Consider the following 14,828-nt stretch of genomic DNA (forward strand, 5'->3'; position numbering starts at 1 on the left):
AAGGTACTAACTTCTCGCACGTTTTCCCTCTCTCCAAAGCAGTGCAACTGAGATAGTTGACTAAAAATATCATTCCACTCTCCCAAAAAAGAGACGAATACTATTCATGCCTACTACATAAATTTTACAGAATGAAAGGGAGTCCTATGTCCAGCTTACAGAATGTTCCCTCTCCCTGCTAGGGATAGTGGATTAAAAAAAACCCTGCTAAGATCAACACTGCACTGCAAGACACAAGAAACAACAAAATGAGAACTGTAATACAGAGCAATTCAGTACCAAAAATAAAAAGGGCCTGTACCTTTTTTGTGGGCTGGTGCCAATGAAGAACATGAGGAGAATGATTTTGGAGGACTGCTTGATAAGCGTGCGTTAATCCCTTCATTTGATGATGGGGTTTGGGCTGCAGATATATCATTCATGTTGAGATCATTGATGTATTCTGTAATAAATATTTGAATTATTTAATAAATTCTACCAAAAAGAATACTGTAGAATGTACCGACAATACTTATATCAATTTATTTACTTACACTGTAAGGTCACTGGGTGTTTAGGAATGAAGGACCAGTTCAATTCACATACCTTTAAGTTAAAAGCCCCCACTCTCCTGGGTTATCTGAACCCTTACCAAGTACAAATCTCTAGCTTTTCAAGTGAATTCAAATTGAACTCAGAACTGAAAAAATAAATTAAGAAGGCCCACTGCCTACAAGTAAATCCACCTACTCTATTTGACATACACCTCTGCACTATATTCTACAACTCTTTTCTACTCACAGACACTCTGGCTAAGAATTTGACTATTTCAATTGCCCATTAGTAATGTATTACCTGAGAATCTGCTGTGTATCTGTACTTTGACAGTTCCTTGATTATTTAAAAATTCAGTGGTCTCTGAAACAGTGTTTGTGTCTTTTTCAAAGTCCTCCATAGAATTTGCTCGCTTAAGCTTGTTGCTTGTTACTTTTTCTTTCTGCCAATCTTTGGACGTGATTGAGTTGTTATCATCATCCTGAATTAACATGGTTGTCTCTGCAGGATCCTCTAAGACAGGTTTGAAAATAGCATCATTTTCTGTTTTTTCAGAGGTACCACAGGATTCACAGGGCTGAAAGCTAACTTCTGACTGGCTCTTGTCTTCTTCCATACTCTCTTCAACACTCATAGGCTGGAGATCTTCCAGTTCTACAACCGGTTCTTTAAGTTCCTCGTGAAGCAAATCCATTAGACAACGCAAAAATTCTTGTGCATCCTAGGATTTTAAACAAGTTGTATAACATTATTCCATTTTATTGGGAAGATATTAAAGTCATATCAGGAAAAGATACAGGACACCAAACCAAAAGCTACAGCTGTCTGTTAAAGAGGATTAAGGCAAATTCCTCTGTCCCAGGTGCCATGTTTAAAAGACATTTACTTTCCAGACCACATTTTTTTGTTTCCTGCATTCATTCCTTGCATGTCACAAGTACTTTTATTACACAAGTATCCCTCAAACCACTTCAAAAAAGCTTATTTCAGCACCTTTAAAAAAATACTACCATAGCTTACACAAATGTTCAATGTAACCCAAGCAACTAGCAACTGTGTGGTCAGACTCCAGCTCTTCTGGTAATGGAATGTTTCAAGGACAGTTTTTTAAAACATTACGCAGCATCTTCACAAAACAATCAGAGCCTTACTTTCACTGGGCAAGAAAATACTCTACTAAAAAGTATTATGAGGGACTTAGCTTGTCTTTCCAATTACATCATACTGTCAACAGGATCTTTATTCTTCTTCTCAAGCCTGGAAAAGATTCCTCAACTATCAGTGTTTCCACAAAGAACTGTCAAATATTGCTACAAGTCTAATCCATGTTTGGAAATACCTTAAAAGCCACCAAAGTACAACAATCCATGCAGTAGCTTGGTTCCTGGCAATCAACAATATCTAATAAAGCAAGCATGGGAAAAAACAACAGCCACCTCTTAGCAACTACTACTGCTTCTGGTTGCTTCTATTCCCATCTATTATAGCAATTACTTATTAAGCTCAAAACTGATGAGTAGAAAACGTTTTTTTTGTTTAAAAAAGTGCATCACATCTGATGTTTGGATAATGCAAAAATCTGGTGTGACTATTCGCTGGTAATTCTTTAAAAACAAACAAAACCCCCTCACGTGTTGAGATACAGATTAGATTAACTGATAAACATTCTTCATTGAGCAAAACAATTCCTTTTACTCCCTGAATATTGGACATGGCTGCCCAACTGGCTTCCCAGCTTGCAAGCCAGGGTGACAGTAGAGTGATGGTCAGGAAAGACCTGCTTTGTTTTAACTGTTGCCATGAAACCTACTAAACATACAGCTGAAGTGTGATCCAAGCAGAACCTAAAAAGGTTCTCACAAAGTGTTGCTCTGCACGGAAAAAGAGTCTCATCAGTGTTCAAAGCTACAATGACAGAGTTTCCATACAGTTTCTTCCCAGTTATCAAGCTTGATTTTCTGCTTTTCCAGAAATTCATGGGGCTCTTAAAAATATTCATAAGTAAATTAAAAAACATTGAGATGACTATTTAAACATTTACTTCACAGCTACAGGCAGCATTTGAACATTGAAATATGTGTTCCAATCCTCCACTCCACAAATGTGAAACATGTTAAGTAAACGAGCAAAATTCTTTTGAATAACAGCAGATTCCTGGAAAATAGTAGTCAGCTTTTGTTATTGCATGGTTTTAATTTTTTCCTCTAGCTCCAAAGCTTTTCATGAAGTACTGCAAACTGTATGAATGCAGTAGGATATTGCATAAAGGATCAAGTGAAGAATGCCTTTACTATATAATAATCCATAACTCTAACAAGTTACCAATTTGCAGTTCGTACAATATTGCTTACAAAACACAGCAGTGGTTTGGGTTTCTTTGCTTTTCTGGGGTCATTTGTTTTACAAAGATACTAAATGAAAATTGGATACTGTGTATTTCACTTTAAAAAAACCCTAACTGGTAGATGTATGTAAAAAAAATCTATTATATTCTTGTCTCTTTCAATATCTTTATTTTGTTTTCACTGATTGCTCAAATATTAGCATTATTTCACAGAAACGACAAGTTTTGGATAAATATTAATTTTCCTGAAAAAGTGGAAAATAAATTCTCAGAAGTTGAAGAATTTGATATAAACAAGTATAAAACCCGATTTAATTATTGATGATTGGTTTCACACAATCTATATTTGAAGCTCATAAACTCAAGTTTATACTGCATTTGCTTTACAAATATAGAAAGCATGGTATCCTAAGCATTACATTTAAAAATAAGATAGAACTTCATAACTTAAGCAGATTTAAAAGACATCAGTAAGTTTTACCTGTTGAGAGTAGCCTCGAAACATTGGATTAACAGTTTTAATTCCTTGAAATAAGCCAGTAGGAACAACAGAACCAGGTCTAAAGAAAAAAGTTTCAAATATGTAAGTATACATAAAAAAGCAAACATTTGATTGTCATTTTCTGTCTTCACTAGGATCCTAATTTTACCTGCAGCTGAACTGTAACACATATAACACCAATAATATTAATTTTAACCAAACATAATATTGATATCAAACAAGTAACAATACAAGTTTTTAAAAATCTATTAACCAACAGATATAGAGATTGCATCAGGACTTTTATGCCACATTTCTCATCAGAGAATCAGATGAAAATTCAGACATAATCTTGACACTATGCACAATTACTGTGTCTTTACCTTTGTGCTTCTATCTAGAGGAAATTTCTTAGAGATAACTGAAATTTCATAGAAAGAAATAAAATAAATTGATAAAACGTTTATAAAGAATGAAGGGCAGACAAAGGATAAAGTAGTTTAAAATTTCAGATGTATTTCTGGCAGATATACACTTATTTTTAAGAGTCTAATGTTTCTTTGATTAGTGTTTATCATCTATTTCTTCTCACATCTTCCTTACTACAATTTATATCAATTATTTATCACATCTTTGGTAGATATGGAAAAGTACAGGTCACGAGGAGAGTTTAAATTCCGTAAATTAGTCTTTCCTTCCTCAATTTATAGGAGTAATTCCATGATAGTCATAAAAACAAAATTGGAAACCTAGGACAGATAAATGTATCCTTGGTGACTGGAGTTTATAATCATCTCACCACTAAAATGATGCAATACCTGCTTTTGTGCCAGAGTTCTGTCATCAGCTTGAGGTAACTTTTACAAATAGCTGGTTTCTTATCCGTCCGGGCTAAGCCTCCACAGTCCAGAAAAAAGTGCGTCAAAGGTGGGCTGATTAAAAACAAAATAGTACTTTTTTTTCCAGGTTCTTTCAAGTTGTTAAAATACAAGATTAAGAAAAGGTAATGCCATTATGTAATTGAAAAATTCCATTTTCTACCTGCTTACATCCTGCAACCACATATTTCTTAGTAGGACAATTTCAGCAGCACAGCAACACTGCTCCTCAAGCATCAGAATTTTCTAATGGGATTCAAATTCAAGGCAATTCCTACTAGCCATCACAGAATACACATGTACCAGTACAGCAACAATCACCATAAGCCTAGTCCATAAATAGCATCTTAAACAAATCTTCTTTGCTCTAGAATCCAATAGTGCCACATGGTGTTTGTAGGGAAGTATTTTACACTTAAATGATCATTTATCTCTTTAGTTCATACAGTGTTGTCAACTCACACACTCTCACTTTTCTCCCCTAACCCCCTCTTTTGAAGTCACAACCTCTTACAGTTTAGCCCTATTTTTATCCAAGACAGTAGATATACCAGCATACTTGCAAAATTTGGCATTTCTCAACAGAATCATTTCTCCGTAATCAGATGCCTTGTCCACTACTTCACTGTGCAGAGTTTTGCCTGAACTCCTGTCCCTTGATAATGGGTATCTCAGAGTTCTACTCAGTATCCTGTCTGAACTGCAGCTAAAAGCAGATGCATACAGTAAACACATACGATATATGCTCAAACACTGTCTCTGCCTACCCATTTCTGAGTGCAAGAAACTTCAGAGTTGGACAGTGGTTCATATCTAAGGCTTTTGCAAACTTGTCTGGTATCCCCTTGAAATGAGGTTTTGTATTCTAGCAGTCCTAGGATGCTTTAGCATAAAATGTCTTATACACATTGTTTCTGAGGTCTGAATTCAGACCTTCTGGTCTTAACACATCTCTCTTTAATTAGGGTTTATTCTTATGCATTTCCTTTGATTTCTTCTGTAGCAGAAGAAATACCAACCCACAAATGTAATAGCTTATATCAGATTTTCTTTTTATTTCAAGAACTGAATGTATTTTTATTTAGGACAGCAAGGAACCAGAGTGAAACAGGAAAGAAGCTGAGTAGCCCATATACCATAATACTTTTTTTTCCAACCAGTGACATAATTGTAGTATAAGACCAAGATCTAACAAATGCACATCATTTTCCATGGTACTGCAGCCCTTCAAAATCCTTAAGTCCATCTTGATAAAATCTATGTACAAGCAAATATAAAATTACACTTACAACCATTTTGCTTACCAGTTTGAGAGAGCTTGCAAAGCTGCGTTCATGTAACAAGTGTTTCCAATATTTTTTAGGCCTGTTAGACCTGAAAAATAGAATGAATATTCAGCAAGTCTGTTAATCCATTACAAAACATTAAGGAAAATACTTCCCATGAAATATGTACTAATTAAAATACTTATGTAACACTTCTGATGCCAATTATAATGCAAAGTTGAAACTAAAACATAGGACTCTTGAAGGAATACTAATTGACCCAGGAGTAGCAATTAAGTGTTTTGATTTTGGCTGACTAAAACACTTCAGACAAGCAGATTGTATTTCATCTTACTAACTTTTCGTGTTTTATGGCAGCTGCAGATTGTAATTTAAAATATGTTTATTGATATTTAGGTTTTACTTTAATTTAATGATTTACCTGTTCAGTTCAATTGCCACTATGCTATGTTAGTAACTATTAATCATATTACTATAAGCTTCTCAAGGAAGATTTCATTCTTCTGTCTCAAGTTCATGCTAGTAGTCAGATTACGCTGTACATTCAAAATCTACTTAGCATGCCATTATCCCTGAATTACCATTACCTATGATCAGTCTGTGCCTGTGCCAATTATATATCCTTATTTTTATACACAGGCTTCTTAGTTTAGACTTCCCTGCAGAATTTATTTTTTGCCCAGATTGTTTCCTTTCTTTACTGATATCCACACACAGAGTTCTTCCACATTCATGTTACAATTAACATATATTCTTTCAGTGATTTTGGAGTAATGAAAAACACTCTCTAAATATTTGAGAAGAGACTAAAAAAGTCATAACAAGAGTATGTTCTAAATTTTTAAAATATTTTAAATACTTGCTATTCATAGCTAAAGTGTTAAATTAATGAAGTCATTTCAAAATGAGATTGTTTCTGTGTGAGAAAGCAGTAACACCAATAGGCAAAGAGTCAGTAAGACTGGACAACTTAATATTCAGCAATCAATGTCATTGCTCTGTACTCCTGAAGTACAAGAACTACCCTGATCATTTTATTCTGTGGTAGAAAAATAAAACTTCCTAAAAGGATCCTTTTACATCTAAAAACCAGTTTGGTTACCTCAGTTGAATTTTCTAATATACAGAACTTAAAAATGAAGTTTTAAAATATTGTTTGATTGGAAATACAGTCTGGCTTCCCACACCTGAACCTGCATTCTCCCCTTCCCATTTCTGTTACTAAATGGATGGTCATTCTTACAGAGCTTGGAAAGTAAAAACAGTCAGAAGTTTTTTCCTTTAAATTTGAGAAATGTATTGACACACTCACATTAACATTACTGGGAACTCTAGTGCAGTTCTACTTGTACATTACTTCTATACACGTTACATTCACAAAAACATTAACTGGATAAGATGATACACAAATACACACGTTGATAGGAGATACTAACTCGGAATAAAACACATGGTCTTATGATTTAAGGGCAGATGGCAAATTAGTGGGGTGGTGACATATACAGAAAGACTGTGCCAGACAACAGAAGGGGCAAAGTCTGCTTTTTGGCCAACACCAGCAGACATAGGAGAGGGAAAGCTGGTAGTAGATTAGTAAAGTATAAATTAGATCCACAAATTAGACTAACTCTTCTATCACCAGCAATGAAAAACAAAGTGCGTTGACATATGTATTGGCATCTCAAAAAAAAAAAAGAAAGCCTAGCAATCTGCTGGTCAGATTTCTAAGTAGCATTTTCTCAGAAAAAATTTTCATTACTAAGAAATACACATACTCTTTTTAAAATGAATGATGCCACATTAAGACTTGTAAGAAATAACACTAATTATGTTCTCTTATGAAATGAGAAATTAAGGATTTGCTGTTTGGGGTTTCATCCACTCTCATTTCCATCTTTACAGCAGTTTGATATTAGGGTGAGGTAACCTTTTATACCAGAAAATTTGGCTGCTCATTAAATCCATTACTGCCAAGGGAAAAACAAAACCAAAAACCAAACTGGAATACTACAGGCTCAGAAAAGCATTACCCAAAATGCATTCAAATCAACAACCTTTTAGGACAGGAGAGAACATTAGAACAGATTTTATTAAAGAAACTACTTTTATCAGTGGCTAGAACACCAGCTACACTAAACATTACCCCAACACACGCTCTTATTTTTCTTGCTGTTTGCAGAGACGCTCTGCATTTATCACTACAGCCTCTGCTCTGAACCTCAGTACACATTACTGCAATAAAGGTGAAACTAAAGATAAAGAACTTGGAGCAGAATAGAAACTTCCACTTTGAAGAGAACTGGTATACAGCTGGAGAACAGAATTGGAGACATACACATGCAATTTGCTTTTATTACCTCTAGTCTTTAACTCATCTTCTTCCACTTCTATATCTAAGTCATCAAATACAGCTGCTAGTGGAATCTTCAGTGTGGGATTGCTAGGTATTTTAAAATCCTTTTAAGGAGGAAAAAAAAAAAGTATTTTTACTTGTATTTATAAATGTTCTTCCTCGTGGAGCTTAGATATAACTTCACCAACAAATATAGAACTGAAAATTGCTAAATGCATTTCCAAATCTCACTAAACAGGATTCCACAGCTGCCCTTACCCAGAGAAAGCTTACTAAGAAAAACCCCACAGTTTTGTTTTCAGATTAGCAGGGAAAACATTGCATGATTTTATTACAACAGCTGAAGAATCTAAACAAAGCAAGCTATAGTATTTCTTTCCCTTGGCTAACACAAGTAAGCCAGCGCTGAAAAACTAGCACAGTAGTCATGACATAAAAGCTTGGGTACATGTTTTGATATGCCACCAGATGGCTCACTACATTTAGCAAAGACAAATTAAACTGCTGGAAGCAAAACAGAGGAACAGAATATTAAGTAGGCAGACACTCACTGCCTGACAAGCTCTTTTTGTGAGCATACAAATACAAGTTCTAAACAAAACCTCTGACAGACTTTCTAAACATTTTTCTGCATATTATACACATTTCCTGGGATGATTAAAACAGGCTAAGTGTAATAGAACTAAAGTTCAGAAGTCTGAACCCAGCTTGATAACAAATCACCAGAATTTCTGGGCAATAAACATTTTAAAAAAATATTCCAATGGTACTATTCCAATTGAGCTGCTGATATTGTATGAGAAAATGATCAGTTTATGTTGATCATAGAATCATAGGGGTTGGAAGGGACCTTGAGAGATCATCAGGTCCAACCCCCCTGCCAAAGCAGGATCTCCAGCTCATATTGCACAGATAGATGTCCAGATGGGTCTTGAATATCTCCAGGGATGGAGATTCCACAGCCTCCCTGGGCAGCCTGTCCCAGTGCTGTGTCGCCCTCACTGTGTAAAAGTTCTTCCGCATGTTGGTGCGGAACTTCCTGTGCTCCCACTTGCAGCCATTGCCCCTTGTCTTGTCTCCACAGACCACTGAAAAGGGACTGGCCCTTTCCTCCTGCATCCCATAATACGATCCCCCCTTAGTCTTCTTTTCTCTAGGCTGAACAGCCCCAGCTCACTCAGGCGTTCCTCACAGGGGAGATGCTCCATGCCCCATCTTTGTAGCCCTTCTCTGGACTCTCGCCAGGAGATCCCTGTCTCTTTTACACCAGGGAGCCCAGAACTGGACACAATACTCCAGGTGGGGCCTGACCAGGGCAGAGTAGAGGGGGAGGATCACCTCCTTCGACCTGCTGGCCACACTCCAGGAGCCCACCAGCTCTCTTAGCCACCAGGGCACACTGCTGGCCCATGGCCAACCTGTCATCTACCAGGACACCCAGGTCCTTCTCCACAGAGCTCTTCTCCAGCACATCATCCCTCATTATACTATGATATTAATTAAACTTTGAGATGAAAATATTAAAGGATATTTTCTCTCTACATAGATTGAAAACCTGACCATCTTTATCTGCCCTGCACATCACAGGACCTCTTCTGTAGCTCTACGCCCCAAGCAAAACAATTTTAGAAATACCTTACATGCACTTGTGTCAGTTTTAACTGAGTTACCTGTCACACATTAAATGTGAAACAAAGAAATGAAAGCTTCTCCCACCCCTCAGAAACTATGCATAATGTCAATTACATTTAAGAATTTGCAGCATAACATCTTTTCTAGATAAGTGTTGTCTTGGAGAAAGTTAGTGTGAACAGTACTGACACCAGTGAAGACTAATGTAACCAGGAGAAGGTAATAAAATGATAAACTAAACCTAACTAAACCTTGTTGAAATTGCAGAAGAACAAGACTAGCAAATAGCACATTTCAAAATCCTTTGTAGAGCACCTGCTTTGCTCATTTTGCTCATTTTTTTCCCCTAACTAATACTAGCTAATGTGTTACTCATTATCTTACTCTTTGGCTGGTATGTTAATTATTAATAAACAAGGAGTTACAAACAGCTAGGTCTTGTCTTTGATGCCATAATCCTATAAAACACTGCAGGTCTTATACCTGTGTTTTACTCAACTAATGTCAACTTCCCAGATACTGGCCACATTTCTCTCCTTGGCATATTTATAGTCATTAGCAAACCCAACAGCCACAGACCATTATTAGCATTCTCCTGATTTCTAGTTTGATACATATTTTATGTCATTCATACAGAATTTGTCATTCTACACTTAAATTACCAATTCTTGCATAATAGTTAAATTCTTAACTATTCACTGAAAGTGCTGTCAAGCGCTGGAACAGGTTGCCCAGGGAAGCAGGGCAGTCACCATCCCTGGATGTATTTAAAAAGGCATGTAAATGTGGTGCTCAGGGACCCAGCTTAGTGGTGGACCTGGCAGTGTGAGGTCAATAGTTGGATTTGGTTTCACAAGTCTTTTCCAACCAAAACAACTTTTAGAATTCTATTCAGGAGTGTTTGTGCATATATAACTCCACCAGAACAAACCTCCCACTCACATATGCACACACAGAAATCAAGACTTTTTCAGTCATGTATCAAAACTGAAAACTAGGCATGTTTTAACCTCTAAAACCAAGTTAGAGGAAACCCTACAAGTCTCTGGTATTTCTAGCTGAATGAGGTTAGCAATTAGCATCTATTTTTCTAAAAGTACTGTGCTTGTATAAACTAATTTTTAATCTTAGGCAACTAACCATAAACACATACTGAGGCATTCTACTGCTCAATGTAAGATAGCCAGCAATTACTGTAATGAGTTTTGTAAGTAAGTAACACTTTCAAGAGCTGACAGAAAGGGAAGGCACATGCGAACTATTCCAATCCTTACATTTAGCCCTGTGCTTTTTTCTGTAACTTACCATTTACAGCAGATTACAAACAATTCGACAGTAAGATGAAAACAGAATTCTTAGGAAGGATGCAGCACAGAAACAGAACACAGAAGCTAGGTGCTGTCTTTTTAGAGAAATTTTATAAAAATGGAAAGAAAATGACAGAAAGTTCAGCCACAAGAAAGGAGGGAAAGTCAGTCTCTCACTTAGGAGAAGGCATAATAATATGGCAAAGCTAAAGCTGCCTTTGTTTCACTGGCTAAAAAAAATACCTGCACACTATTTTCTTGTGCTTGGTGAGACAGTCTTGCATTCGGTAGTGGAGAATGAGATCCCAATTTCCTATCCAGGAATACTTCCTTACTACAGGCATAACACCAAACACGGAGTGTAGTAAGGTTGACGGTTAGACAGTGTTTTGTCTCCTAAAACAGAACAAAACCCAAAAGTGTGATTGAGCAATTGGGAATAATTAGATACAGCTACATGCAAGTTCAAATAGAAATACTAAAATTCCAGATCTTTCAACAACGACACAAATATGTACGTTAGAACATTCAAAAAACAGCAATTCGATTACCAAAATTGTAGTACAAGCTACTCAACAGTCATTTTTAAGTACAAGACACTTAAATTAGCAAGGTACAATCAGAATGTAAGCTGCTGCTGTATCTGACATGCCTCTGCATAATTACAAAAATAAAAAGGAAAGCCTGTTGTCAGAAGTGTCACAATCCACAACAAACCAATTTTCCAGGAATGTCTACTATTGGTTGTAATGGCAGCCACCTCCTCTATAGTAAAGGCAGTGTTTAGTTCTATCAGCTGGCTGTAGGGAAAGCAAACTATTTTAACAATCAATCAGAAGAGCCAAATTAAGATTCTTAGTTCAGTTACAGTAAGAGACATTCATATCAAAGCAAACATTCTAGACTCAATTAGTTCTCACTGACAGCTTCACGCTGTGAAGCAATGCAAAAATTTGCCAGATGGAGAATATTTTTACTGTTCTAAATCTTCATCTTCCTTTTTTTAAACTCTTTGTTTACTGTAAGACTGTGTACACAGTTGCTATCATCCTCCCAATATTTCCACTGATCCTTCCTGTATTTCTTCCTTGTATGTCAACACCAGCCAGGTTTACAGACAATGAGGGATTTGCTAAAAAAATCAGGAAAATAGCACAACTTCTGTTGGATGCCCAAGTTCCTCCTACCCTCATTTAATAAGGCCTTGTACAAGAACAATGTTTTTTAATATAAAATGTGGTTTACAATTTCATTAAGTAGTCCCCCCCTTACTTAAAAACATCAGAGGCACCAGATTATGCAAAGATCTCGGACAATTTTAATCATGGGAATGTGTTTGACTGCATTTTTCAGCTGAATAAATAATTACAAGTTTTTAGAGCAACAGCTTATTAATCTTCTTGAAGTGGACACAATGAGCACGATTGTTTGGAGTACATGGAGCCTTGTTGGTGGAAATTGGCATAAACAGAAATAAACTGATTCATGTCAACCTTGTTTCTCTCGGGAGTTTCTTGAAAATTTTACTGAAGATTAAAAAAAATATCCAGAAGGCAGTTTACTATCCAAATTAATTTTAACAAGAAAATCAAGACAAGGATGTCACCGACAGCAAGCAAACTATCCATTCACTTTCTCTTATGTGCAAGTATGTAACATTGCTAAAACAGCCTGTAAGTTGGGAATAATCTACTGCAGAAAGCCAAGAGGTATAAAATTGCAAACAAGAAATTCAGGGACCATCTGTTTCTCAACTGCACTACAAGCAGCTCTTTTTGCATATCTATTGTAAAGGCTTTAGAACTGTGATGTGGCATAATTATCTGGCAAAAAAAAAAAAGTATTTCTACAGATTATATTAATGAACTATTGATTTGTACAAATACATACTCCTTGCAAGGGCCTGCTTCCAAAAAAAAAAAACAACCCAAAAAAAGCAGGAGTTCTGGTAAAGATGCAGCCATAAGGTGTATGTCCCTGGTGTACACTGTTCAGTTATACTGAAATTCACCACGTTGTTGTGTTAGGGTTTTTTTTTTTTATTAGTATTTTTAAGGACCAAAAATTGCACAGTGTGGAACTTTGGAAATACTTTTTGATAGACAAACTGTAAATTGGTGGCAAGAATTTCATTTGAGTCAGCAATTCTAAAATGATATGTTAAGAGAACTGCCCTGTCTCTGTCCTCAGTACATTAGTTATAAGAGATTTGTATATTTCATCTGCTTCATTCCAGCAAGTGTGCACAGAACAGACAGTGAGTTTAAGACCTAAACAGATGCACTCAAGCTGTCCAACCTTGCCAGAATTTGGCATGCTGGGGAACACTGTGCACACACTCCACCGCTCCTATCAAGCTGGATCCAAAAATCAGGACGTAGCAGGAAAGGATACGCTCAGCTCAGCCTACAGGTTCTTCATCTGTAGACGCTGGATCAGGGAGCATAATGCAGAAACAAAGAACCAGTTTCTGGTCATTTCTACTTCCTATTTCACACCTGTTAAGCTCATCTTCATTAACCTAATTTACCTCCCATTATCCATCAGGCAACCACAATCCTAAAAAACCTGGACTGAAATAGTGTAGTGCCTCATATACACTCAGATACTTAAGAATTCCTTGTCCACGTATTTTGAAAATCATCAGTAATTGCTGGGGTTTTATTAAAAAAAAATCAACTCACCATATTTGTTTAAGGAGCACAGTAATATCAGAATTACATAAATAGTTACGCAGCTGCACAAAGACTGTAAACTCAAATACTCCTGAATTAGTAAAGACCTGATTCTGTAGCTGGCAAACAATGATAACTAATCAAACTTCCAAACAATTTTGGTAGCACATGTTATTGACTTCACTAAAATGGGTAAAAAAAGTTCTCTAATGCTACTTCACAGCTTCAAGTAACTACATTACTAGCAAATACACATACCTGAGAATGGGTGGTACTGTGATCAACATGGGATTCACCACAGCCGACATATGTACATTTGTTCTGTTGAGCAAGATAGGGAAGTATACAGAATTAAAAAGTAGTGTCAAACAGGTTTACAGAATAGGAATAACCTGCCAGCCCCTTTAAAATTCACTACAATTTCAAACTTGCAGAGTCCTACACAAACCAAGACAAACCAAAAAACATGCACAGTAAGGGTTAAAATAACTATCACCTAAAGGCAATTAAAATGCTGCAAGATTTAACTCCTCTAACTTGTGGGCAGTGTTAGGCATTTAGTGCATTCAGAATACAATTTTTTGACCATTTTGATATATTTATTCAGATTAAGGTCAACATGTATTTTTTACAATTGATGATTTGGTAGGGACTGTTGCAGAAAATACAAAGTTAGCTCAGTGTCTAAAATATTGAATTGCAACAACCTTAGAACATCAGACAGTTCCACAAAAAAAAGCCTGTATGGCCCTATCAGCAGTGCCTATTTATCAGAGTATTACTTCACCATTTTTTTTTCCCATTTACATTTGCCAGCACTATATGGTTAAGCAATTACCACATTCTAGTTACAACATGCAGAATAATTGTTGATTTAATTGTGCTAATCGCAAAACATATTTGAGCATGGAATCTTGCAGCTGCCAATCTTCAAGCAATTTTGATTAATTCCTCATTTGCATGAGTCAAAACAATCACATAAGAAGTGCAGCATGTTATTTGTATAACTCTAAGCACATTAATTTATATAATCAAACAGCAGCTTAACACAGTCGATTTTCTATGTTTAATAAATCAGATACTGGTTAAGTTACAGATAGTTAACATGCTGGGATCTCACCATGTTTTTCTACTGAAAAAGGTGAAGGCAAGATGCCAATTCATCCAAGAGGAGATGTATCACAGCATGACATTAAGTGTCCTACTGCAATTAGAAAACTCTCCTATGGAAATGGTGGTATGAATTGAAGTTTTTCAGTAACAGTTTAAGAGCTCTAAGTGAGAAGTAAACAAGATGTTTTTAAGCTTCACAGCATTTCCCCACCTGCCAGGCTGATA

The 14,828-nt window shown here is 36.2% G+C and overlaps 1 protein-coding gene across 4 annotated transcripts in view; it reads right to left on the minus strand.

Annotated features, from left to right (window-relative positions):
* The window catches only part of USP33 (ubiquitin specific peptidase 33), a gene marked incomplete at its 5' end in the record, with an annotated part of 36,301 nt that overhangs the window by 19,000 nt on the left and 2,473 nt on the right, over positions 1 to 14,828 (minus strand). For all 4 annotated transcript variants that reach the window (XM_084266139.1, XM_084266137.1, XM_084266138.1 and 1 more), the window contains 8 exons: positions 302 to 442; positions 835 to 1,255; positions 3,360 to 3,438; positions 4,178 to 4,291; positions 5,542 to 5,611; positions 7,881 to 7,980; positions 11,059 to 11,211; positions 13,749 to 13,811. In XM_084266139.1, the coding sequence (XP_084122265.1) occupies positions 302 to 442; positions 835 to 1,255; positions 3,360 to 3,438; positions 4,178 to 4,291; positions 5,542 to 5,611; positions 7,881 to 7,980; positions 11,059 to 11,211; positions 13,749 to 13,811 (1,141 nt within the window). The remainder of the gene's footprint in view (positions 1 to 301; positions 443 to 834; positions 1,256 to 3,359; positions 3,439 to 4,177; positions 4,292 to 5,541; positions 5,612 to 7,880; positions 7,981 to 11,058; positions 11,212 to 13,748; positions 13,812 to 14,828) is intronic.

Source organism: Gallinula chloropus (assembly GCF_964237585.1).
Source record: "Gallinula chloropus genome assembly, chromosome: 6".
In the NCBI taxonomy this organism is placed as follows: domain Eukaryota; kingdom Metazoa; phylum Chordata; class Aves; order Gruiformes; family Rallidae; genus Gallinula; species Gallinula chloropus.